The sequence below is a fragment of the Python bivittatus genome, unplaced genomic scaffold (assembly GCF_059951505.1).
Source record: "Python bivittatus isolate LINGU-HERP-01145 unplaced genomic scaffold, Pbiv_v1 ctg000050_np1212, whole genome shotgun sequence".
Lineage (NCBI taxonomy): Eukaryota > Metazoa > Chordata > Lepidosauria > Squamata > Pythonidae > Python > Python bivittatus.
The window spans coordinates 6,083,235-6,109,464 of record NW_028277033.1 but is presented as its reverse complement, the minus strand read 5'-3'; the positions used below and the strand labels follow the sequence as shown (position 1 = coordinate 6,109,464).

At 40.2% G+C, this 26,230-nt stretch overlaps 2 protein-coding genes and 1 long non-coding RNA gene across 5 annotated transcripts in view; 1 reads left to right on the top strand and 2 right to left on the bottom strand.

Moving 5' to 3' along the window:
• The window catches only part of LOC148216922 (uncharacterized), a 49,299-nt gene extending 45,475 nt beyond the window's left edge, over window positions 1-3,824 (bottom strand). Inside the window, exon 1 of the long non-coding RNA XR_015793608.1 lies at window positions 3,734-3,824. This is a non-coding gene — a long non-coding RNA (uncharacterized LOC148216922). The remainder of the gene's footprint in view (window positions 1-3,733) is intronic.
• The window catches only part of RASGEF1A (RasGEF domain family member 1A), a 47,370-nt gene extending 39,727 nt beyond the window's left edge, over window positions 1-7,643 (top strand). The window contains exons 11-13 of the mRNA XM_007420744.4: window positions 902-1,025; window positions 1,421-1,493; window positions 2,540-7,643. Coding sequence (XP_007420806.1) covers window positions 902-1,025; window positions 1,421-1,493; window positions 2,540-2,564 — 222 coding nt within the window. The 3' untranslated portion in view covers window positions 2,565-7,643. The remainder of the gene's footprint in view (window positions 1-901; window positions 1,026-1,420; window positions 1,494-2,539) is intronic.
• A 7,200-nt stretch (window positions 7,644-14,843) lies between these two features.
• CSGALNACT2 (chondroitin sulfate N-acetylgalactosaminyltransferase 2) overlaps window positions 14,844-26,230 on the bottom strand; it is a 39,179-nt gene continuing 27,792 nt past the window's right edge. For all 3 annotated transcript variants that reach the window (XM_088129214.1, XM_088129226.1, XM_088129221.1), the window contains 5 exons: window positions 24,250-24,351; window positions 21,874-22,052; window positions 19,527-19,621; window positions 18,465-18,546; window positions 14,844-16,346 (listed from right to left, as the gene is read on the bottom strand). In XM_088129214.1, the coding sequence (XP_087985340.1) occupies window positions 16,054-16,346; window positions 18,465-18,546; window positions 19,527-19,621; window positions 21,874-22,052; window positions 24,250-24,351 (751 nt within the window). In that variant the 3' untranslated portion in view covers window positions 14,844-16,053. The remainder of the gene's footprint in view (window positions 16,347-18,464; window positions 18,547-19,526; window positions 19,622-21,873; window positions 22,053-24,249; window positions 24,352-26,230) is intronic.

Sequence of the window (26,230 nt, the reverse complement as noted above, 5' to 3'; positions counted from 1 at the left end):
AAGAAATAGGGATAAGATGGTAGACACCTAGTTTGGTAGAGTCTTTTCTCATCTCAGCATGCTGCATGCAGGAGAAAGGCCTTTAAGTCATGTTAGAAAAACAGATTCCAGGGGAACACTAAGGAAACTGTTTTCCTAGTTTTATGAGAAACTGAATCAATAATCAGGGAAGGTGGCGGGATGCCCTGGGAATCATTTGCCCTCTCCATTATCAGAGCAAGGTTCAATGCCAGGTAGAAAGACTTTTAAGACTGATACCAGTCCTTTGAGGTAGACCAGGACAGACAACAGAGGCAATACTAGAACTCTATTTCTCTTTCCCTCCCTTGTACAGACTGGGTGGGCAAGTCTTGAGTTTCTTCCTCACCCCTCCTGTCTTTCTGGGGTAAGCTGATGCTTTTTTTTTTTTTTTTTTTGTAACAGCTGACACCTAATTTCTTCAAGGCTATCTCCTTACTCTAAAGTTAGTTGTTTATCTTGAAAAACAAGTGTGTGTAAGCAGCTTAGTGTGGGTGTAAGCAGCAAGTGTAAGCAGCTTAGTGTGGGTGGCCAAAAGCCTTGGAAGAAGCCATTCAAAAGGCTCCATCTTAATGAACTCATTAACAAAAGAGGTCTGAAAGTTCCTATCATGGTTTCTGAGGTTTGGTACCTCACCCCTAACTCCTGTGTTAAAACTGCTTCTTAAAGTCTGCATGATTCTTCCTTCTTTGACCATGCCCTACAGTAGAGGACATGCCCTCATGTCTTCCTTCACTGGATGTGTTTGAGAGAAGCTGGACAAGCAGCCATCGCTTGGGGATGCTTTAATTTTGATTCCTGCACTGAGGGAGCGATTCTTTTGATTCCATGATGTTGTGATACTTATTCCAATCAGATTTCCATTTGTGTTGATCTCATGCAGAAGTTCTGGGAAATTTCAAGGCAAATCCATGACTTTGTCACATGGAAACAGGTGGAATGCCCTTTTGAAAAGGACAGGAAGATTCAGAGCTATCTACTCACTGCACCTATTTACAGTGAAGAAGGCAAGTCTTTTGGGTGGGTGGGGGTTATTCTTAAAAAGAAGTATAATTTCACACAGCTGCCTTTGTATCTCTCACACTTACCATTTCTGCAAGTACAGAAGAGATGTAGAATTAAATTGCTACAGAGCAATTTAAGCATAAATCACATATATGCATTGTAAGCTTCTAGTGAATTACCCTTTCTGCTGTTGGAGTTTTAGTATTGAAGAATACAATAATGCCATTGCAGTGAAACAGGATCGGGGTCAACAAGGACAAGGACAGAACTAGCCACGTTTGATAGAATGATGTGAAAATATATATGATGTTGCCAAATGTCATATTTCTGACATCACTATTATCATCACAAACTGATCAACAGTGCCATCACTTGTTCTGTCCTCCTCCTCCTCCAGCTTTGTTTATTGCATCGTTTGAAAGTGAAGGTCCAGAAAATCACATGGAGAAAGACAGCTGGAAGACACTCAGGTAATCCCGTTTACCAGTGGGAAGCAAAGACACATATGGAAGGATGGATGGAAGCCAAAAGACTACTTAGCCATTATGCAAAGTAGAGCTTCTCACACTCAGGCCACGATAACACACACACACACACACACAGCCGCCACCTACCACACAGCGTTCTATGCATGGAATGGATTAAGTGGTAAAATTAGCTTCTTCATTGAGAAGGTGCAGAGAACCATTTTAATCAGGGAGGTCCTCAGGGAGGTGGACAGAGGTCAAGAAGGTGGCCACAACCATGGAATCAAAGCCTTGCCCTTTCTACATGGGTAACAATGCTCATAAAATTTCAATCCTATAGTGGTGGCTGCCATCTGACCTTTTGTCCCCCCTGCAGACACCAATCTTAATGTTTTCCCATGTGAAAAACTCCCTGCGTGATAGAGCAAAGACTGAGTTAAACATTTTCTCCCTTAAAATTCTAATTTTAGGTTTTTCAGGAAGTACTTATACAGTATAATGTGTGTGTGTAGAGGGGGTATGTTTTAACTTGGGACATTGAGAAGCAGTATCTTCCTTTGACCACCTCAGGATTTAGCACAGTAACCTCATTTTCATCTTATTTCTGCAACACCAACCCAATCCAGTAGAACAGTTTTGAATTATGCAGGGATTATAGATCTGCTTTATACTGGCTGGATTTAATTCAGTTTAAAGCACAAACAGACGCTGTGGGTTTGGCCAGCCTTCATGGCGTTTTTCCAAAAAGGGAACAACAGGGTTTGCACCAACAAAGATCTTGTCTGTAGCCAATTTTCAGCATATGTTTTGAGGGCTGGCAAATCATCCTCAGAAATCAGAATGCAAGGACAATTTCAGTGGCACAAGGAACAAAGCAAGCATGGAATTTCATCAGCCAGATTTTGAGGGTCTCAGAGAAAGATTAATGGGGAAGACAAGAGAACCTGAGATTTCACATCAACATAGAGCTGACCCTAGTTTCTTCTCTGCATTAAAACAATGTAGCTTTAGATGATCTCCTAATGTGGTCTTTATCTTTTTATTTTTAGGACAACACTCCTCAACCGAGCCTGAGAATTGGGACTTTTGCTCTGGATTTTAAAGCACACTCTAAGAACACTGTTTTTTAAATCCTGAATGGCTTTGGTTTGAGAAAAGAAGACCTCGCTGGTTGGGGTCTGTTTTGTATATATGATACCTTTTATGAATTATGAAAAAATGTGCTCAATAGTATTTCACATCAACTTTAAGGCACTTAAAAATGAAGGCTTTTGTTTTTTTAACTCCAAATCAAGGGCAGGGCCCTGGTCTCAGAGATGAAACGGACTGTGAGGAAGCAGAATCCATGGTGATGTCTTCTTTGAGGGCCATCAAGATCTTTATTTTCATGTGTGATGATTTCTACCCAATACTGTACATGTACGCTCTCTGAGGGAGTCATTACGTTCTCACTTTTAAAGTTCCACTTGGTCTTGCTGTGCCTGGCAGTTCCTGAAAAAGTTTCGTTGCTTGGAGCCGACGCATCTGAAAATCAGCAGCAAAGAGGCAACAAAGTTGATTCCAGGATTAGCCCAGGTTGACTTAACTGTGAAACTTAAGCACAGAGCCTTTGTCAAACTATAAACCTGTTTAAGTGAACTAATACTCTGGTAAGCGCGCTTCTCCTGTACCGCCAACTTTCTAGCTACACTTCATTCTTTCCCTGGTTGAATCTGATAAAGGAGGTGTTTGCCTATACAAATTTAAATGGTGAATTTGTGAGTCTCAAGGCTGCCACAGATGGTCATTTTTTGCTGCAATATATTTAATACTGTCGCTCTTGTGGAATTCATCCTGGTTTTTGTTCGTGTCCCACTTTTTTTTTTCCCTCCAGTGACGATGAGAACATTTTGTTTTTCTACTTAACACTACAGATGTACACATCCTTTGGGAAATGTACAAAGCTGCTTTTTTTCCAGACTGTTACGTTAGCCATCCCCAGACCCTCAAGGATTGTGGTGGCTTAGGAAGCCACATGTATGCGTGCCCACAGGTACTTTGACTCCCCCCATCCCTAGTGAAGTGAAAGCATCACCTGAAAGCATACTGTGCAGGGTGTGGTTTTCTTAAAAAAAAAAAAAAAACCAAGATGGTGGCCACGAACAAGCGATAGAAGCCCTGTCTGCACTGCAACACACACAGAAAAAGGGCAGAGCTTCAATCACATCATCATGGACACCATCTTGACTCTTTTTCAACCATACCTTGAGAAGACCCTTGATGCTGTGGGAGCTTGGGCAAAGATGTGGCGGCTTTAACAACTCAGAAAGGCGGCCCAAAGGAGCTTCTTCAAAGGTTCTGCACAGCCCTACTTTAATCAGCCAACAGAATCAACAGGAACACTTTGCCCAGTCTCTAACTTTAAAGACAAAGAAGTTGCATTGGTGGCTTGTTTGAGTATCTACATAGAAAAAAACAATGTCCTGTGTTACAAGAAGACTAAATTAAATCTTTCTCCTCAAATGCCAGGGCTTTCCTCTTACTTTTTGATTGCTCGAATCCTAGAACAAGGCAACTTAAGGAAGTACACAAAGGGGACATTTCTTGTCTCCTGCTCACTTTGCAGGTATCTGCAACCCCCAAAAAGCCTCTTTGAAGGATTAAAGTGCCCACATGAACATGTGGGTGAGCTATGAGGGAGTAAAGGAAACTGCAAACATCTTTGAAAAAGAGAAAGATTAACCTGTGAGTGCACCCCAACACCTTAGCTTCCAATTCCAAAAGCTCTGCTGGCAGGGCAAAAGTAGGGAGAAAGGAATTTTTATCTCTCCTTTCTCAAGCTTTCAAAAAAAAAAAAAAAAAAAAAGGGAATTCTCTTCTGCAAGCACTTGAAGGATAGGTATCTACACCATCTTGGGAAAATACTTTGCTGACCTTGAATGGGAGAGAAAATGCAAGGACTGGAAGCTAAACTGGGAAGTTTAAAAATGCCCAAAGGGAGCAGTCCATATTATTAATCAGATCCATATTCTTACCAAGGAAGTTGCTTAGATACATCTATGATGGCCCTAAGATTGAGGCTGACTCAGAGAGCATCAAAGGCCTCTCAACAGACCCCTTGGCCAACCCTCAGCATTCCTCTCCTCTCTTTTGGCTACCAGATCTGGGCTGCAAAGCAAGCTTTTTGCTCCCATCTGGTGGTTGACCCCATTTTTTGCAGCTCAGATGTTGACAGCCCCATATTTGATCCACCAGTCTTCAAGGCTGGTGGAGCAGGGAAGGAGATTGAGGTGCCTGCAACACATTTCTCCCTACTTTGGAAAGGGAAACTGAAACTAACACAAAACACGCACACGCAGAAACCTTACAGCTCCAGATATGCTCTCCGAAGGACCAAAGATTGCAGTTTAAATTAGCTTATTGTAGGAATGCAAGCCAATTTTATTTTCATGGGGAGCATTCAGACTCATCACCCTTCAGCCTGAATGATTTACCCGGGTTAGGCTTCCCTGCTGCATTTCTCCAGTAGTATAAAGGGACTTCCAGCAGCAAGAATACAGCATTGGTGCCCCCAGTTCAACACAAGGATTCTGTCCTTCCTTTCTCTGGCCTTAATCATAGCGGCAGACAAGCTGCCCCCTCCTACATCAGAGATTAGTGCCTTACAAGGTACTGAAATTGTTTAGCGTACCTTCTTTTACAATTCTGCGTCAGAAACAAGCAAATTAAAAGTATGGATGTCTTGAAAACCAGCTATAGCTTTGTAAATAACCTGGAGGATATATCAAATGAAATAGAGTATACCTTTCTCTGGAATAATAATGGTGCAGCAGAAATTATTTTTGTTACAAAAGACAATAGGAGAATTGCTCAAGTTTTTTTTTTTCCTTCCCCCAAGACAGTTTTACCAGTTTTAAGTACTTTTTAATTTACATTGGAATTTGTTTATCAGGGATATAAAATTTGAGGGAAGGGGAGGTACAATCACAGTCTCAGCAAAAGAGCAACCAGTGGTGGTGTGTTGACTTTTATAAACTCTAGCCCCTAAATACAGAAATTAGCTGGGTGGACTTCAACTGCCCTGCCACTGCAAAAGCTTACAACAGGATATTTTCAAAGATGCTGCAGCAATTGATGCTGAATATTATGAAGAGGCCAAATATCTGGCCTGCAAAAATACAGAGAAAATGACGGTGTCTTCTGTATCTCTTGGCTGCCATCCAATAGACATACAGATGTTCGTCATCCCAATATAGTAACTCTATATTAAGAGTTTAGCCATCACAGAGCTTGGTAGATTGGGAAAGCTTTGAGGAATAAAAAACAAAACTTTGCTGCTTCCTTGCTGGAGTCTCAATAGGAGGCAAATTGGTCACTGAATACATATATTTTTTAAAAAAATCTCCTGATCAATTTCATTCATATTTGTTCCAGCTGTGTTGTTCACCGAATTGACTCTTCCTGAATTGTTGGATCCTGTTTCAGAATTATCGAGACCACATATTTTTTAAAAAGTTATCTGGGGCATCTGCCACGTTCTATTCCATTAGAACCAAGTTTTAAACGTGTATATATTTCAGTGCCTCCCCTGTTAATTTATTCTATTCTAAATGAATGTGTTTTCTGATCATTACAAATCTGGTTTCTTGCTTTCTGAGTTTTAAAATCTGTATTGTTTTCATTGGAAAAACATAGAGGTAGTTATTCAGCCTGGGCAAAAAAGTCCTTTGAACACCAGAAGGTATGAACGCTGCAGCTACTATAACCTCTTAAAGTAGCTGTGTCCTTTCCCAGGAGAAAACACAACTGTGTTAAAAGTTTGCAGAAACCTGCTATGTTCTCACTCTTTGGCCTGGAGATCCAAATTTGTTACACAGGTCTGTTGTCCCTACATGCAGGCTAGTTACTTGACTTCACAAGTGGTGCCTTGCTGTCCAGGTGGACTATGCTAGGCTAAACCATGATGGGCTACTTTGTGCTTCAGCTGTTGTTGGAATAAAGCTGCTGCCTCAAAGTAAAAGGCCTGAGAATTGGGTAAGGCAGCTGAAAACAGTTTGGCCAAGTCACTGAAAGAGAGGGAACAATCCCCATAAGCTATAATGAAGAATATATGGAGAAATCATGAAGCTAGCCAGTTTTTTTTTTCTTCTAAAAAAAATATTCTAAAACATATGTCAAATTCACTGCTTAGAATTCAATTAGCTCATTGTTACTCTCCAACTTTCTGCTGATTAAAATTTAAATTAGGAGAAAACCTCTTTAGTTTATTCAGTAATTGTTTACCATTTTACATTTATGAGTTCCAAATGGTGGGCCATTAAAATATTATGAAATTTGTGTGTGTGTGTGTGTATACACACACACACACACACAGACCATTAAAAATGCTGTTATTCCATTCTTTTGATTAATACATATTAATACGTGAGAAAATCTAACCATATGACTCAAAAATGCTTTGCTCAAAGCATTTTGCTACTTCCTTGCAAACTGTTCAGGATGCAAGGAGAAACAAATGAAAAAAAAAAACAATGAAATTGATTGATACCAAACAAAACAAAAATACGATGAATTTATAGAATAGCCCCACAAAGGCAGAGAGAATTAATGGCTTTGTTTATTTGTTAAGCTGCTGCTATTTTCCCCCATCCTGAAGTACTGATTTTTTTTCTCCCAGAGTAAAAAAAAAAAATTTGTACTGTGTTATTTCAATGAGTTTTGTTTTCATTTTTGCACTTTGTCTTAGCTAGCAACATCGTCAAACACTATGAAAGGGGTTGTATATTGGCTTTGTTAATGTATTTGAAATTTACAATGGGATGCTTCAAATTTCTCATATATATATATATATATATATATATATATATATATATGAAACACAGTTCTGGAACACTTCGTGTGTAGGCATATTTAAGATGAAAAAAATAAAGCTTTTATATGAATGTGCACTCCAATGGTCATCTGAACTGGTTCTAGTATATACTTGAAAAAGTGTGACTTCCACACGGCTAAAATTCTACCCACCTCATCTTTAGCCTTTGGTTTGAGACATTCCTTCAACATCTGTGTTTCGTTATTTGGAACTGAATTGCTACATATAAAGCTGTACCATAAAGCAGAATATTCTGTGTTTGACTTGCTGTGCTTGCATTAATAAAATCAAAATTGCTTCAACCAAGCTACGTTGATCTGTTGTAACATGCTGGGTAGCTGAAGGAAGTGTGAACCAACTCCAGCACTTCCTCACCCCTTTTTTAAAATATAATGTTCCAAGTCAATGGCTGGAACAGAAGGGACAGGTACAGGTAATAAAATTAATAAAGATGCAACTTAAAACTATCATGTATAAGTTTCCAGTTTGAAAATAATCTTAGCAATGGAACAAGCCTCCATTCCTTGCCCCATATTCATCATCAACCTATTGGGAAATATAATACTGGCCATGGAGGATAGGTGTTAAAGAAAATCTGTAATAATAGACATTAATTCTTTTATTAAGAGGTGGTGCTTACTCCTTACTCCTTACTCCCAGGCTTTCTAAAAATCTACAGCTTTTCCATTTCCAACCCAGCTGATAAATACTTGCTGGAATATGAAGGTGCTCTCCACTACTCCTGTTAATCATACATAAATTATACAAGTTTTCATTCCTATAGCAAATCCTTCACAGTAGACTACAACTGTAGCATACTGTTTCCAATCAACATTTCAAGAAATACCAAGGATTATCTCAGTGCAGGTAAGATGCATTTGACAGGTATAATGCAAATTCCATGCAGAAAACAGGTTGTTCTGGACCACTCAAGAAATTAGTATTAAACTTCTACTAAAATCCCCATCTTATACTGCTAGCAACCCCTACTAGTGATAAAAAGATTGGTTGGAAGAAATATTAAGAAAGCAAGCTAATTGTCCAGCGTGGTTTCCTTCCCACCCAGATTTAATTCTCTCTTTCCGACACAGAGTTAGATATCATTGCAGTCCTAAAATACGTTGCTTATAAAATGACCTGCAAACAGTAGAATGAAAAAAAGTGGCAAGAAGACAACATTCATATGACAATGGGTTCTTCCGATCACAAACAAAACCAGTGTTCACTTACTTTCTGTAGAGCACAGTGTTCCTTCAATGGACCAACCACCACCGGTTCTTTGGTTGTGAAACAAACTCACAACAGTTCTTCAGTTTGAGTACCAGATTCTGCAATAAAGGGGAAAAAAAGAAAAAAAGCAGGAGCTAAGAATTAGATTACCCAGTGCCAGAATCAGCTCATTCAGGAGCTATGTAGGCAAGTGGCAAGACAAGATTTCAGTAGTGATTATATAGAATAATTAGGAAGGGATCCTAAAGTTGCATAGAACACAAGGAGCCAAAAGCAGAAATTTAGAAAGAACTTCCAACTTCTCTTCTGCACTCTGTAGTATACTATATTATTTCATAGCATGATAGGAGAAAACCAATGGTTTCCCTGAACTCCTACCACCAGCTGGATCTATAGCAGCCCAATATGGAAGCATCTTTCCAAACACATTAAGAGCACTTCCAAATTGCTACTGCATGGACGGTCCTCCAACTCAGCTTCTGTGCATCAAATTTTCTTTCACAATGTTGAAACTCTAGAAAGATGGGGGAAGGGGGTGAGAAAGCAGACAGGACCCTCCCATTTTTGGCAGTCTCCAATTGATCAACTGGAAGGACCACTGACTAGTTGATGCTTGGAGCAGGGTATCCCAGTCTTTCAAGGCCAACCACGAAGGCAACCACAGGTGGTTCCATTGCATTTCAGAAATTAAGGAATTAAAACGGTGACAGTGAAATGATATAGGTTGACCATTACACAGGACTGCTGAGGGGAAACCTTGAAGAATTCAAGAGGAAAAGTAATTTGATTGCAATATCTAAGGCCTAGGTGTCTTATGAGCAAGTGAAAATTTGCAATAGTCCACCAGGGAAAGACAAATGGTAGATTACTGGGTCACCAGACCTCCAGCAAAAGAAGACAAGTCTTCCCTTTTGTCCTCATGTCATCATCTGGCAGCCATAGCCTTAAAATCAAATATTGTCCAGCTTTTTGAGTATCTCTTCATGAGCATCTCCTCTCTGCAGGGCAGCACTTCCCTAATAAGTTCTAACAGCAAGTTAACAAGATCAGCTCTGTGACCTTAATTGGTTGATTAGTACCCTGCTACCTGGCAGCTGTCAGAAATTGACAAGACCTTAATCAGTTACACGCAGAAGACTTTTGCCTCCTAACCCACTCCAGCACATTCCTACGATCGAAATACCAATCTTTCTGACGTTGGAAAAAATAATTCCATATACATGTAGGCCTAAGGTTTTTTGGGGGGACATGGGAGAAATAGCAATATTCAGTTAGAGAAGAATTGGGGCCCATATGTTAAATCATGGGCAAAACATTGCCATTTGTCTTAGTTAAGAACCCAGTATCTTTAAGCACATGTCTGAAGCATTGTCAATGCAGAACTAAATTATTAATTGCAGATGCAACAAAAATATATTGGAAAACCACATGCCAACTGATACTCAGCATCTGGATTTGTTGCAACTGACTGTACATTTGATGCCAGTTTGCCTATTTGGCCTGCAAAAATCCAGATGACCATGAGATGACCACAAAGATTTTCCTGTCTCTTTGTCACCATCATGTTCACAGCCATAATTGGGCACTTCTAAGCAGACCCAGTTGCATAGAAACAGAGCTAGACAGACCTCAGAAGTCATTCTGGCCAATCTCCTACTCAGAGAAGAATCTGCTGAAATAATGTAATGTGTGAAATGACCCTCCGTTTCATACTTTTTCTCCTTCTAGATAAACCAAAAAGTTAAAATCTCTCTTAAATTAACCATTTTATTATTGATTCCAAGAATCAATATCTATGATCAGATTTACATCAGCACATTTTTTTTTACATTTCAGAAGAAAGATTAAGCTTTATAAAACATGCCATAAGAAAATTAGATCTATCATGCTTAAGTGCATATAATCCCCCATAAAATACAAAAGACAGATATGCCACCTAGTGGAGACTGGAAAAAAAAAACATTATTGGAGTTTTTTCCATGTAGAACACACTAGTTGCTTTTGGGGAAAGCTGTAATTATTATTCCCACCCAGAATTTCACTCAGCTAGGACTAAACCAACTACCATTGAATGGAATTGAGGGACAGGAACAACTTATTTCTAAATGGTTATACATTTTTCTTGTAAAATTACTTTTAAAATTAAGTATATCAATAAAACTAACATGACAATTATTTATCAGGAATAGGATTTAATAATTAAAACTATAAATACACCTTGCCAGGAAGTCTTTTAAACACACTTGAAAAGTACTGAATCCATATATTAGGTGGGTAAATTTGTCTCCAAAGATTGCCCCATCATTATGAAAAAGTCCTACCTCCTTTTTCAAAAAAAAAGAAAAAAAAAAGATGGAGGATTTTCCAGTTTACAAACAGTAGAGCTGCATATGAAACATTAATGTTCAAGAACAACCGCTCTGGATTTCCCATGAGCCCAGCATCTCTTTTCTGTTCATTAAAGCATCAACTTTGGTTTTCATTAGGCTTCCTCGCAAGGCAGAAAAATGATGTGGCTGCTTTAAGAGTCCCACTAAAACTCCACCACTCTAATCATCTGATCTTTCTTTGCACAGGAGCCTGAAAAAAGGCAGTATCATGTTCTTTTCCTTCCCACATTTTCCATGCCTATAAATTAAAGATACATAGTTAAAAAATAATTACTTGGAGACCAATAGGCTCATAAGTTATGGATTTTTTCCCCCCTATTATAGTTCCATTTCTGAAAACCCATGGTGGGATTTTAACGTCTTTCCCCCAGTTCAAAAGAAGGTCAGCTGTTATAATCTAAGAAAATGGGCATGCTTTAACTCAGCACAAATCCTAAATAGGCAATTTGGGGTGTTCTTCTAATTCGCCCAAGGCAGGAAAGCCTTATCTATCCTAGCTGGTTTTGCCCTCTCTAGACCAGTGCTATTGGTCACTCAATCACAACCTTTTTAATGAGTGCTGAAAACGTCGGTATGAAAAGAAAGCTGGGATTTAGTATAGCAAATATCTCTAAGCTTTGTCAAAATTTTAAACCTCACTGACAGAGGCTTTTTCCAAAACTCCCCCACTTTAAAACAAAAAACCTTAGGATAGGTTGCCATATGTCAGGATGAACCTCCTAGTCTATCCAGCTTTGACTTCTTAATGTTCTAGCAAAGGTTGCCTTCAGCCCAGCACTGGGGTTGGAAGGAAGGTGCTTTATATCTTCCTTAAGTCCATAATTTAACAAACTTTGTGCGAGGCCTGAAACACAAGGCCTGGCCATCTAACCATGCAGTCTTGCACTTGAGGAATGTTTTAACGAGAAATTCTTTTTAAGCCAATTAAGTCCAATATCTAGGCATAAAACGGGATATATTGGAAAGAGAAATAAGAGCAACAATCACACAGACAGGACTGCAAATAAAATCAATAACTTAGCTAAATTATTTATTTATTTACCTATTCAATTTATATAGCCGCCCATCTCAGACCAGTGACTCTGGTCTTATATTTTTACCTAAAACGATGAGTTTCAGTCCATTTCCAAAGTCCAATACAGTAAAGATAGTTGGAAAACTGATTTTCCTGCTTGGTTGGAAGGTAACTGAAATCCATCCCCTGGGCAAATGGGCTATTGCTTTCTCTAAACAAGCAAAATGTTCCACATCTGATGTCTTGGATCTAGCCAGTGAATCAGGCATCTTCTAGTAGCTAAACCCACCTTCCTATGCCCCCTTGGTGAAATTCTGAAGCAGCAAACTAGTTTTCACCAGTAATGCCAGGTGTAAATAGAATTGGCTTTCTATGGGAAGAATTTTTTTAAAAATCCATCACTTCCAGCATTTTGTCTGGTCACTTTATTTACTTGTGTTAGGTTTTACTTGGCCTACATCCCTTGTTCATTTATCCCCAAAATAAGCGTGCTTTAACTGAGAAAAACTATAATGTAAAAGTCACTCTCATAGGTGACATGTCTCATCTTGGCCCTAATAGGTACATATGCGAATGTTAGTATCTTAGAAATGTCACCAGGAAGACCGAAGATGATGGAGGGCCCATCTCAGTCAATGTCTGCTGGTCAAACGTTATTGGAGCTCTGTAAATGCTATGGAGATTTTCTGATGAAGCAATTGCCAGAGTCAAAAACGAAACAAAACCATACAGCTTGAAAACTCCCCGATTCGCATGAAATGTTATGGGTGTTCAGCCCATAAAAGTATAAACATTTCTGAAGATTTCGCTCCATCCATGTGGAAAATTTAAAAAAATCACAGGCACCATTAAGCATTTCCATTTTCCCCATGGAAATAAATAAGGAGAAGAAGTCATTTTTTCCCATTTCAGAGACAACTTACCTCGTGAGCAAACTGAAGAACTCCTGAAGCTGAAGGTACTCATACCGATTGGGGCAGGGGGTTTTTGAGCATCTCTGTTAAGGGGGACAAGTTCCAGCTGTGTTCAAATTGATCTCAGCACTTACCTTTGCTTCTCCTTCCCCATGAAAAGCAAATGTTACCTTTGGGAAAGGATGACAGGAAACAGAAGGGTCCTATCCACAGCAGTTGCTTCCTAATTGAGATGATGGCTCTCCTGCTGGATGGGAAATGCCTCTCTATTCATCAACTCCAGCTGAGGCAACTCATTCACTGTAGGTGCACCACACTGTAACCCGCTGGGAAAGGTCCTGGCTGCATGACTTTTATGGGAGGACACTATGAATTGCCATATGTGGGAGACTTTAACTCCCTATTACTCCTTCCTTTAAAGGGAATCTTTTTCCTCCCTTGAACTCCAGCAAGAAACAACAAAGCTCTTTCAAAGGCTTGCGTCAAGCCCTCCAATGAAAGACTTCATGAAAATCCTACTTTACTTAAAAGGTGGGGCACTGCGGTTTAATCACCAACTAAGACATTTTTTTTTATAGGTGAGCATATTGGATAGCCTTTGCTTCATGCTTTCCACGCGCCTTAAAGGGATCTGGTGCTTTTGTTCTCCATCGCACGTTCGTTCATAAAGATAATAGATGTTGCCCCATTTTCTGTTCTCTCGTGGTGCCCTTAGCGATCATTTCCATGTTGTTGGGAAGGCCGGACAGATTTCGCTAGGTGGAAATGCCCTTGGAAGTTTGTCTCAAACCACCAACGAAATGGGAAAAGAATTAGATACAAAGCAGCCTTGTAAACCTTGGCCCTCCTCAAATTGTTAACTTAATCGTGAAGTTTTCATCTACACTAGATTAGGTCTTGCTGGAATAAGCAAGCAATGTCTAGAGTACTTCTTCTTCTTCCACAACCCATTAATTTTCTAAGAGCTCACAACAGAGATATCAGCTCCAGGTTGCAAACCTCTAGATGACCACTAGATGGAAACAAGGAGATACAGAAAACTCTACACTCTTCTGTTACCATTTACAGGTCTTATTTTTGCAGCTGCAAGTTAGCAGCCTTCATTTGCAAGTCCTATGCATCTACATTGGTTATAGTGCTTTGGATCTGAAGGGGAAAAGATGTTTCAGAGCACAAAGAAGCACTCCTGTCTGCAACTTCTTAAAGCAGCTGTATCTTTTCCTAGGATCCTCTGAATCAAGCATGATCCCAGGAAGACACTTTGGATTTAAGGAGTTGTCAAGAGATGCTATGTGCAAACACACTTTGAAACACCTTTTCCCCTTTGAATCCTAAGGACTGTACAGCCCTAATCGAGGTGCACGGTATACTTTACCTCTACCATAAATCCATGCTGCTTGATTTTGAAAGGCCTCCATTTTTAAGGAAGCCACATTCACATAGTTCTTTGCTCTCCCAAAAGATCCAGCCACTGCAACCAGGTAGGCAGGAGACCAACTTAGGAAATGGATTTGTGAGTGTGTGTGTGCAAGGTTCATCTGCTTATTACAACCCCAGGCAGATGCAGCCTCATTAATAAAGTTTTTAAAAAACCAGTTTCTGGAAAAGGTCTGATTTTGTGTCTGTAATTTCTCTTAGAATATCAGAGAATCTTACCTTACACACCAGTCTTCACCTCCTGACTCCTTCGTCCTTCAATCTAATGACATGTTAATTTTGGGAGCAGCAAAACAATTCCTAGCACACATTTGGTTCTGTTCTCCCAATAACCCCAGGAAGGCAAGAGGCTGTCCCAAAACATCAATTTACCAAGCTGAGGATAAACTGTGAGCTTCCTGTCAGCCAATTTGTCACAGCCCATTCTCAAAACTTCACACTTTGGGAGCCTCTGATGTCATCATTCTCTCTCTTTCTCTCTCTTCTCCCGGGTTGAGCTCGAAGTAAGAAACCAGCCAGATATTAAAAGAGAGGAATATTCAATTTATTTATAAAGACAAGACAACAGCAAGCCCATTACATTCTCTCCACGTCAGATAAGTTATATTTGTTCTCCACAATGTTATATAAAAGCAAACTATATGTTAAAAAGGGATCGGTCCAAATAGTATACAGTTACTCAGACCAAAACAAAAAAGCAAAAACGAAACAAAAAACAAAACTGTTTTCTTTTCATTATCCAGGAACGTGTTGGAGAGTTCTAGCATCTCTTTTACAAATCCTGCTTGAAATGGATAGATTACAAATTAAAAAAAAAAAAAAAAAGCATTAATTCCACTTTTCTGCCACTACAATTCATTTCGACTGAGCTTGAGTAGGAGGCATTGTGCGCCCAACGCTAAAAGGAATATAAAAAGGAGAGAGTGATCTGTTAGCATCGTTAGCACGTTGGCTGCTGTCTCTAACCTTCAGAGGCCACCTTCTGATGCTCTCTCCCCTCAGTCAAGTGAAAAACACTTCCACTTTCATCTGAAGAACAGAGAGCATCAGGACTGAACTACTCAAACAGTTGCTCTTTCTAGGTCCCAAAACATGCAAAAGAAAGAAGAAAAATTGGCCGGGATAAGCAAATAGCATATAAGCTCAACGCATGTACAATCTGACAAAGCACAGCATGGCAAACTCTTCAACGGTCTCTTTTAGAAACTTTAAACATAGATTTTTGCAAGCTGATTTATGTTCCTGATGGCTCATAAGGCAAACTCAGCGGTTCTAGCTGCACAAGATACCAGTCAGCACAATCTCGACACACTTCTGCCTCTTCCCGTAGAATGGTACACACTGTGTCTGTTCTAGAAATAATGAAATGGACAATGCAGCGTAACCACAGAAAACAGAGAGGTGTGATCCATACCCTCATGGAATGCAGATTGGAGAACCAAAACTATTAAAGGTAGAAAATGGAACAGACTCTGCCTTCTTCTCCCCACCCCATCCCACACGCACCATAAAACTTGTAGAAGCAAAGAAAAAGACACCCTTTCGCGTGAGTGCCTACTCTGGTGTGGTCCTTGGTGACAGCTGGCCAGGCAAAGAGATCTTTCAACTCATCTTCCATAAGAGAGAGGAGAGGCACTGCATGTTTCTCAGCTGAGTTAATTAAGGCTTCAGAACCAAACCTGGTTCATAGCAGCTACGGAGTCTGAAGATTGCCCTGAGGATCGTTCTAGCCTATGGCTTCACTATTAGTCCTGTAAGCTTGCTTACGCAGGTGGGCCTCAATCTCCTCCCGGAAAACCAGCATTCCAAGGTGTGAGTGAGAGGCCTCATTCATGGCTTTAGACTGGATGCACATACGGTACTGCTCCGGAGTCAATTCATCAGCACAGTGCTTCTCGTGCCAAAGATGAAAGAGGCCAGGCACAGGGGTCCTGACCACCATTAGGCTGCTGTGCAGGTACTTCCGATAGAGGTGAACATCTTCTCCGCCCCACCCTTTGACTTCCAGATCAAAGCCTCCTGTGAGAAACCAGAGAGACATCAGAAAAACGTTTGAAGAACACAGACACCAGAGCCTGAATCAAGGTGGAAGAGCATGGATCGCTTGATTAGAATTCTTCAGCAACACCTTGATAGGGACCAGCCCACCATGAAGCTTCTAGCAAGACAATTACATTTAGCCATTTAGTTCTAAATCCTTAGTAATTGTTTGCCTTTATTTAAAAAAAAGAAAAAAAAAGTTGAGAACCCTCTTGTGAATGGGTAGGATTCCATGTTTATCATTCTACAGGTTAAGATCCTATAGAACTTATTAAATAATACATTATATGCTAGTTTACAGCAGATACATCAGTTAGGCAATTATTCCTGTCCCTGAAACAATGTTTTTAGACTTTGCTTTATAATCTGTTGACTTGCAATTGCTAAACCCTGTACCCAAGGGGGGAAAAGGGGGGGGGAGGAGAATATAATATAAATATGATGAATAAATAAATAAAATCTGTATTGTGTCATTTTGAAAGAGCAAGCATGTATGGAGAGTTTTCACTTGGAGGTTATCGAGTAAATGGGGTAGATTTTTGCCAGTTTCCAACTGAACCTATTTTGCTGGAAAGCACTACAACTTATATGTAGGTATAATCGAAGTAAATCTCTTTTGCTCCCACTGGCTGTTAGAGCAAAGAATAACTAAACTGATCCCAGGTACTATAATTTTCACAACAAAAAGCAGCGGATCATGATAAAGGAACAATTCCTTTAAAGATGATCAAAAGATTGTCAAAAGTCTTCTTTAACAAAAAGGTGGTGAATCAATATGAGTTACTTAACACCCCTCAAACATGGCTCCAAAGAAACTTGGTTAACCTTATTTGGGCTCTGACACTAAGCAGAATTGGGCCTATTTAGGATTTGGAGGGGAGAATCCTAGAATGGGAAGGTGAAAAACCAGGCCAGTCCTTCTATAGTACTCCCAAGAAAGCTCTGTGGATTGTCTAGTGAGTCACCAGATGCTTGACCTATTTCACTGGAAAATCTTTTGGGGTTGCGTCAATTTGGAATTTTGACAACAGTCACATTCACAAAACAGCTATTTTGGAGACAGTTGCCTATTTGTAAAGTGCTGTCATGCTGAACATGGACAATTACAAAATATCCATTCACCAGAAGATAATCTAGATCCAACCCCCTTCCTGGATACTCTCTATCACTGGAGGAACCCAATGCCATTCCAAGTAAACCTAATGCTAGGAGCTGATACTTTGCAGCATGCTAACTTGGTATTTAATTCATCAAAATAATCTTTTTTAAAGGCCAGTTGGGGTCAAGAACCCTGGGGGATATCATGGAGGCACCTGCAACCTATTGGGGCTCTCAGACTTCGTACTGTCGCTCCTGCTTTACAAAGTAACTCAAGATGGAGAGGAAGGACAAGTCAACTTCATTCCATTCCATTAACAAAAGAGGGTGGTTGTGACCTCAAGACAGCAGAGGACAACACAAAGCAGACAACTTCCCCACAGGTAAGGAACAGAAGGTCAACCCTTTACAGAAAGGTCATAGATTTTGTAGCTTAAAATACTGTGGGTAAAATAATCTATTTTTTTCCTTGGTTAAAAACAAAGTGGACAAAGAACGCCAATAAATTGATCCTAGAATCATAGGGTTAAAAGGGACCTTGGAAGTCTTCTATTCCAACCTCCTGCCCAAGGCAGGAGTCATATAAAGCTATTGTTGTTGTTGTTTTAATTAATGCTGTGGAGTAACTAAAATAATCTTACAGAATATGAAAACTCTGTTGAGCCACATGGTGGCACTAATGTACAAAATGAAAAACATTTGAGTGACGCGTGCTAGTTTTTGATTTTAAAAAATAAGTTATGTGAATGTGGATGAATATTTCACAAAAGTTCAAAATCAGAATGATGCATCCAGGAAGTCCTGGCAATACAGAATTAATGTACATTCAATAAATAATTGAAAGCACAGGCACACACACACACACAGACTTTAGATTAACTAACACAAGAGTCGTAAGCCATATATTTCAGCAGAAAATCCATTAGGTACAGCAATAAACTAGAAAGCATTTGGCACTATCTCAACAAAAATCATAAGCTAGGAGTTTATACATCTTACCAATGGCCAAGAAATCTGTTCGATACTGACACATCATCCCAAAGCCAAAATCCCTCCAGAAGCCTGAATCTTTTTTGTGGACCTATTATATAAATAGATGCAGAGTTTAGATCCTTTGGGAAAGACCAAGGCAACAAGATCTGAAATGAATCAAACTCAGTATGAGTGATGGTGAGGAAGGCGAGGAAGGAACAAGGGAAGCTGTAGACATTGCCCATCAACAGAAGGGAGAGGTGTTCAGTAGTAGCTTATCGCATAAAGCTTTGTTTAGTTTGCAGGAAGAGATCCAAATTGTTCAACCTGACACGACCTTAATGAACTCAATGATAAAAGGGCTGGGCGCTCCTAGTCAGAGTTTCCAGGATTCTGTCCTTTACCCCTAATTCTTCTCCTTATTGAAATCTGCGTGATTCTTCCTTCCTTAATTGTGCCCTGCTTGTGAGCAAGGGTCTTTCATCAAGATCAAGCATGTTTCCATTGGTAATTGCACGTATTAGCCCATCTAAGTTGAACCCACAACAGAGAACACACTTTGCTGAACCTTCATTTAGTCAACCTCAAGCTCCAATCGGCCTGCCACAAGTTACGTTTCCACTTTGGCTCTCATGTAAATACCCTTTTTCAGTAAAAAGGGGGGAAAGAACATCAGGAGGGAAATGCTACTTTATACCCATTGCAGAAAACTCTCCACCCTATTACTACACCTTTTACACAGTTTTGTTTTATTCATTGGAAATACCACATATAACATTGAATCCAAACACATTTTTCCAAAAACCAGCTGAGCCCCAAAAAACTAAAATTAATGGAAACTTGCTGTTAAACTGAGACCAAGTTTCAGCAAAGGGTTCTCACTTTTGTACATGTGGTTTGTGGATACAGAATCCCTTCGTTCATGCTGTTCAAATACTCGGGATAAATTCAATTACGTAGAGGAAAGGACATATCCATTAGCAATAGGTGAAACTTCATTTTCAAAGATGTTCCAGGAAAGACTGCACTGCGCTGGCTGTTACTATGGAGAGTAAAGTTTTTAAGCTTCTTTGAACTCCAGTCTCTTACCAACTGCTGTTCCACTGGAGGTGGCCCATCTTGATTAGCATAGACAATGGCAGGATTATAAAGGCTGAAAACCACAGGATAAAAAACCTTCTTGCCTACAAAAAGGGGAGACGTTTGTTACTCAATGTGAAAGATTGACAAAGAAAAGGCAGCCACATGCCTCCTTTTTAAAAAAATGATCATTAAACCATTTCTCAAACATTGCGTAGAATAGTAATATGTAAAGAGCTTAAGTTATACAATAGCAACAGAGGGACTCTGCAGACAGATGCTATCCGAAGAGTCCAATATGATCTTTAGGCATGGAAGAACATCATCAAGTAACTTGTTGAATGAAGCCACCCTGATGTTCAAAAACTGTCCTCAAAGACTTTGGGTATGAAGAGGTTTGTAAGCAATCCTTTCCAAAGAGGTCAAAAAGCTAATGATGCCACATATTATCTCTACCTGCAAGGTCCCTCTGAAGGCTAAAATGTTGCCGCCATAACATGACTTGCATCTAATCACTTAACACCCAGTACTGAGAGTATAATCTAGGACTGAAGAGGTCCAGTTTGAAATGTCTAGCCTGTTTTCACGGAACCACAGCCAGCTTAGCAGTAAAGCTCAGTCTGGCCACGGTTCTGTGATTCAGTTTTAGGAATAGGGTAGATGCAAGAATACTCTGTTCCATGAAAGATGGCAGAGCTGTGGGAAGAATGTAATTGAAACATTGGACCACATTTTCCTTCCAATGCGACATGTGTAACACCATGATAGCCCCTTAATATAAACACGTCCAGGTGTTCTGCACACTTTTATACAAACAGCTTACTTGCAAGACTGCAAAATCACAAGGCAGGCAGCCAAATATCCCAAAGAGGAGCAGAAAAGGCAGGAAGATAGAAATCAGTGGCCTTATTGTAGCTTATACTGATTTTATATAATTTTATATTTGATTTTATTATCATCTTAAGAAAAGCCATGGATCTCTGACACTAGTCTGTAATCCGGTTTACTCATGCAGTGTTCAGGGGATAAAGTGAGGAGAATGATCCTCAAAGGAAATCCTCTGTATAAATGTAATGCATTAAATGAAAACCACTGTCTTACTCCCACCCCCAAGTAATTCAGACAATGTTCTTCTACATGTCTAGCTTGGACATGGGCAACAATCTTTGAAGGACTAATTCAGTTTGTGACAGATCAGCTCTTCACAAGGAAAATAGAGTCCTTCTGTCTTCAGCCTCAGATTTTTCATCCTCTTGGTCTCTCCTTCTTCTTTTTAGTAGTGTTTTAAATTAAGGTTTTATGTGTTTATATATTTTATGTTCTATTGTTTGTGAATCGCCCAGAGTTCCCCCACTGGGGGGAGATGGGCGGTTGAAAAATTTAATAAATAAAATAAATAAATAAAATAAAATGCATGACCCCACTAGGACAGAAGAAACCATGAGAGTGAAATGCCTCAAGAAAATCTACAAGGCAGGAGGAGATCCAAAGAAGTCCTCTGCAGTATACAGCTCCTGCATACTGGGAAAAGAGCGACCTGCTAAAATGAGTGAAGCGAAGGTAGGATGGGGATAATCTTGCCATTAGTGGGACTTGAAGCCCTACTTTTTAGAAGCATCAGCTACAAAGGTAGGCCAGTTTTTGGGGTTCACAGGTACATCCTGAGAGGATGGAATGGGTACTTGCATCCAATTTCCTTATTTACTCACTTACTTACTACTGTGATTTACAACACTACCCAACGAGCAACTGCAACTCTGGGCAGCTCACATACGTTCAAAAGAATGAAATCATCGCCCCCAAGACTGAAAACAGAAGCTGAAGCCAAACCACAATCACACTCACAATCCCAAACCACTCCAAGGCAGGCTTGTCCAACGCCCTGACCCAGCGATTGAGGGATATGGGCATTCAAGAGCGGGCTCTTGCCTGTTTACGAAATGGCTACCACCGTCCGGGTGCTCATTCACAAAGTAGCCCTATTCTACAATGAAAACCGAGCAGGTTCCTTCCTCCTGCCCCATAGCCCGCTAAGACGCTTGGGAGCAGAGCTGTCTAAAGCCCTTCACAAGATGGGATTGAAGCTCCCCTCCTCAACGCACGTCCATGCAGAACTGTTTCACTTCCCCAGAGGTCACAGAGGACTTGTGTGTCCAGAGGAGATCTTGTAAATTAAGGGGATGCTAAAGGCTGTTGATTTGCAGCAGATCACCTTTCTATTATCCTTATTTTGTTACGTGGGTAAGAAACCTGGCAGGTAGGTGCCAAGGGAGTTGGGCACTATCACAAGGATGCCAACAGGGACCATGTTGTCTGACCCCTTCTCTGCTCTCTCCAGGATATAATATAAACCCACCTGGCTCAGTGTTCAGGCGGCAACTATTCAAGAATTCAGCTGTGAAATAAATATCCACATCACAGAAGAACATCAGGACTTCCCCTTTTTCCCAGGCTCTGGCGCCCACATCCAGTCCTTGGCCACGATTGAATTCCTCATTCAAAGAAACCAGAGTGTAATTATGGAAGTCAGCCTCTCTAGCGAAGAGTAGTAAGAGAAAGAATCAAGAGTTGGAGACATTCAATTTCTCAGTTCATTACCCATCAGCTCAATACAATGCCTTGAAGATCAATTATTCAGCCAAGCTCTATTTCTAACATTTCACGCTTACAGACATTGTTACTGCAGAGAAGCTGTGCTGGGTTCCACGTAGAGCAAGGACTGCTACCTACCAAACCATTGTGTTCTTCATGGATATAGGGCACCTCTGGAATTTCCTAGGTAGATACTCCAAGTCCTTCTTCACAAGTGGAGATTTCCATTTAACTTGCTGACCTTCATTCAGCAGCATCCACAGGTGTCTCTCAAAATCTGCAAGACGGCGAGCATGGTGTTGCAACTTGTATGCACATCTATGTGCAGGCCATGCACATACAGAAGGGGGTGGGGCTTTGATTGCAGTGTTGTGCTTGCCATCTTGCAGATTCTGACTTCCCCGCAGATAGCCTGGTCTCATTTATTATATTACGAAAAGGCAGCAACCATTTGGAATCATTTCTTTTCATGAGAAGCTATGCAAATATACTCATTAAACATACATGTGAGTAATTAGGGAAGCTAATGCTGTTTCCCCCAAGTCTATTCAGACAGACTTTTCTACACTGAACCACTGACATGTAACAAATTCTTCCCCTATTCAAATACTTAATTGGCAGAATTGAGAATAATAACCAGTCAAACATACTTGTAAATGGAAGAGAACTTTACCATAATGAGCACACTTAACAGGGTACCTTTGAACCAACTTCTGTAGCACTAATAAAGCCACCAAGGATCAGATTCTGAGGGACAGCAAACTAAGAATGGTGCAAAGTTAACATCTGTACAGCCATTTTTCACTGGAATGCCCACAAGGACTAGACATTGTAAGTCATCCACTGGTGTTAGACTCTCCTTTACATTTCTTTCTTGATACTCCAAAATAACATTGGATGTCCCAGATTATGGCTTATCTGCTGGTCATTGTTCAGTGAAATATTTTGAAGAAACTGGATTTCTTGAACTACCTAATCACCCCCCATCACTGATAAGAGTTTCACTTGTGGGTAGAAAAAAAATATTATTGAGGAAGCATAAAATGATGGCTGGTGGCTAGGTGTGAGAAAAATGTATCTTTGGGTGAATCTTTGGGTGAAAAAGACAAATTTTTAGAGGCCTCAGATGAATGGGATTGCCTTAATAAGACTGAAACATAAAGGAATGTGGAAGCATCCTTGAAGCTGATGTGAACCAAGCCAGTTGTAAACTCCTTATCACAAACATCCCCATAGCAACCTGGGCATCTGCCCTGAGGGAGGATGCCTTCTTCCTGGCATTTGGCACCTTGAACTAATTTGTTTCTTCTTCTCTGTGACACTATTGTTTTACTAGCAGTTAACAGATAACAGAGGGGCAGAGAGTAACTTGAGAACTATTGCTCTTTTAGGTAGGCCTGCATCATCATATGAATATGTATGCATATGCGTTCTTTTCCCTTTCCCCTTCTTGTAGAACTGTATAAATATCAGAGCATCCATTTTGCCTGTAGGGGAGAGCCTCCCACTAACTTCTGGTGGGGTCCCCCTCCAGTACGTACTGCTCAATAAACACTCAAGTGAAGCCTTGATTATTCTGCATTTGTGTCCTGCGTTTTGATTCCACATAGGCATAGTTGATGCTTTATGTTTTTGTTGAGACTGGGTTGTTTTAGCTGTCTACAGTGTTCATGAATTCATTAGATCAAGGCCAGTTCAAGAGATTCCACCTTTATTTTTACCTGTGTTTAATGGAAGTTATGTTTAGTCATGGAATTGTTTTTCTGTGCTTTGCTGCCTTCAGTTCTGTTCTAAAAGGCCTTTATGGATCCACCAGGATCTACCTTGATAAGACGCATTACTCAAAGAAAGCACAATGAACTCCCCTGATGTGCAGAAGGACTTCAATCAAGACCAAAAGCAGACCTGGCCTCCCCAAATGAGGGGTTTTCCTCTGGTATCAGAGATTTCTGTGTGTGCTTCCAGTCAGTTATTTTCAAAATAAATGAAGTAAGTAACTTCCTCTCAAAAATGAATGCAAACCATGTAACACATCTTTTCTTTGCCTCAAATAAATTTCTCTACCAGGTAAGAGATACAAACCACTTGCGTTTTTTCTATGCTTCATATAATAATGTCTGCATTACTCCTTGAAACTCACCGAGCAACTGATTCTAAGATGCTTTTGACTTCAGAAAGCCCCTCGTGTCCAAAATATACCACAGTAAGATGAATCCGCTTGTCTTGATTAATGCACACTTCCCTGGAGGCAGAAAAGAACAATCTGTAGTGAGTCGGTAACCTCCTCAGAAAAACATCTGCAGATCTTCTGCACTGGCCACAGGTTTCAGAGTCAGAAGTGAACTGATCTGAGATAAGGTGGGGATCTTATCTCACTAGGGCTGATCAAAAACCATCTGAACTACAGTTTTGGCTTTGTTAAGGATGCACTTAGATAAAACAGCTAGATTTCTTAAAAGATTGGCGCTGGCCATAATTGTGTCCATTCTTCCGTGAAAGGTCTTCCTGACAATTACTGGCCAATTAATGTCTTGTGTACCATTAGTCAATGATACGGAAGCCACGTATCTTGGAAACTTCAAGATCAGAGGGAGTCAGAAAAAGATTCTTGCAGACGAACAGGGGGATTGCAGCAGAGCAGGGATCTCAGCTGAGTGATTTCGGAACGATATAGCAAAATCAAATTCTGCCTTATGCTCTGCATTTATATTTCAGCAGGCATTCTCTAGCATCTCTAGAACTCAGTGATGGGAAAAACATAAATGCAGTTGCCATCTTCTTACCCTTATCTCCAGAATGTAGGGTATGAAGATTTATCTTAGGATAAAGTGTAACGCAGCAAGTCAGCTACTGCATGTTTTTTATCAGAAGGAGAGTTAAACAAGGCTGTATTATTGCCCCATTATTAAAGTTTACATACATTTCACGGTCACTTATTTATCACAATCAGAATGTCACTCACTGAATATTGCAAGTAGGTATACAACAGTGCTACTATATCTAGGAGATACAGAGAGTCTACCACTATCACTGACAGGACAAAAGAGGAGATTGTGAACTCATATTTCTTCTACAACATACACCATCTATAGTAGTGTTTTTCCAATGGGGCAACTTTAAGATGTGTGGACATCAACTCCCAGAATTCCCAAGCTAGCAAGCTGGCTGGGGAATTCTGGGAGTTGGTCCACACATCCTAAAGTTGCCACATTTGAAAAATGCTGATCTATAGATAAGCTTCAACAAAAGACAAGGCGTGATGTTTTCAAAAAAACTCAAGAATCTGAATTGCATAAACAGGCAGATCTGAGTAGGGACTTGTTTAGGGATGAACTTCCAATCAACCGAGAAAGAGAAGGCTCATTCTTCATACGTAGCCTAAAGAATTAGAACAGCCATGTATTCTTTTTTCCATTCAAGGGGAATGTGATATATTCCAGTTGAGCGGAATTAGGATTAATTTGTTTTTATTTATTTTACACTGCTTACTTACCAAACTCTGAGTGGGTAAAGAGGTAAGACCTCTTTACCTTAGACTTTTCAGTCCAACTAGCAGAGGAAAGTGTTCCAAGTGGGGTGTTACATCCCCGCTCTGCTTGGGCTTAAAAAAGCTGAAAAGGGGCCTGGATGAGGACAGTTCCAGTTCAGACAGTTCAGTTAAAGTTGAATTCTGACCTCAAAGCCTGGCCCAACTAACACTGGTAGATCTTTCCTCACGTTTGAGAAACAGAAGATCAGAAATGGCTGCAGTGAGGGATTTTTCATTGCTAGGCATGGGATCTGACCAAGCAAGAGAGGTGCTGAAGCAGATTCATAAATATTAACACACAGGAACACCAGGACAGAATTTTTGCAAGCAGCAGGCAAGGGCTAGTCATATAACCCCCAGGCAACCAATGACTCAACCAACTCATCCTCCTGAAACGCCTTGGAGTATTCATCCTTGCATATTTTAGCATTCTTGCTTCAGCTACCCTTGAGAGAAGCCGTAAGACTATTCTGCTTATGAAGACTCTACTCACGGGACAATGATGTGTGTTCTTTTGCGCTGCCTTCTCTACAGAGATACCTGCCAAATTCTGCGCAATACAAGGCATTTCAGCTACTGTGGAGGATTTCTA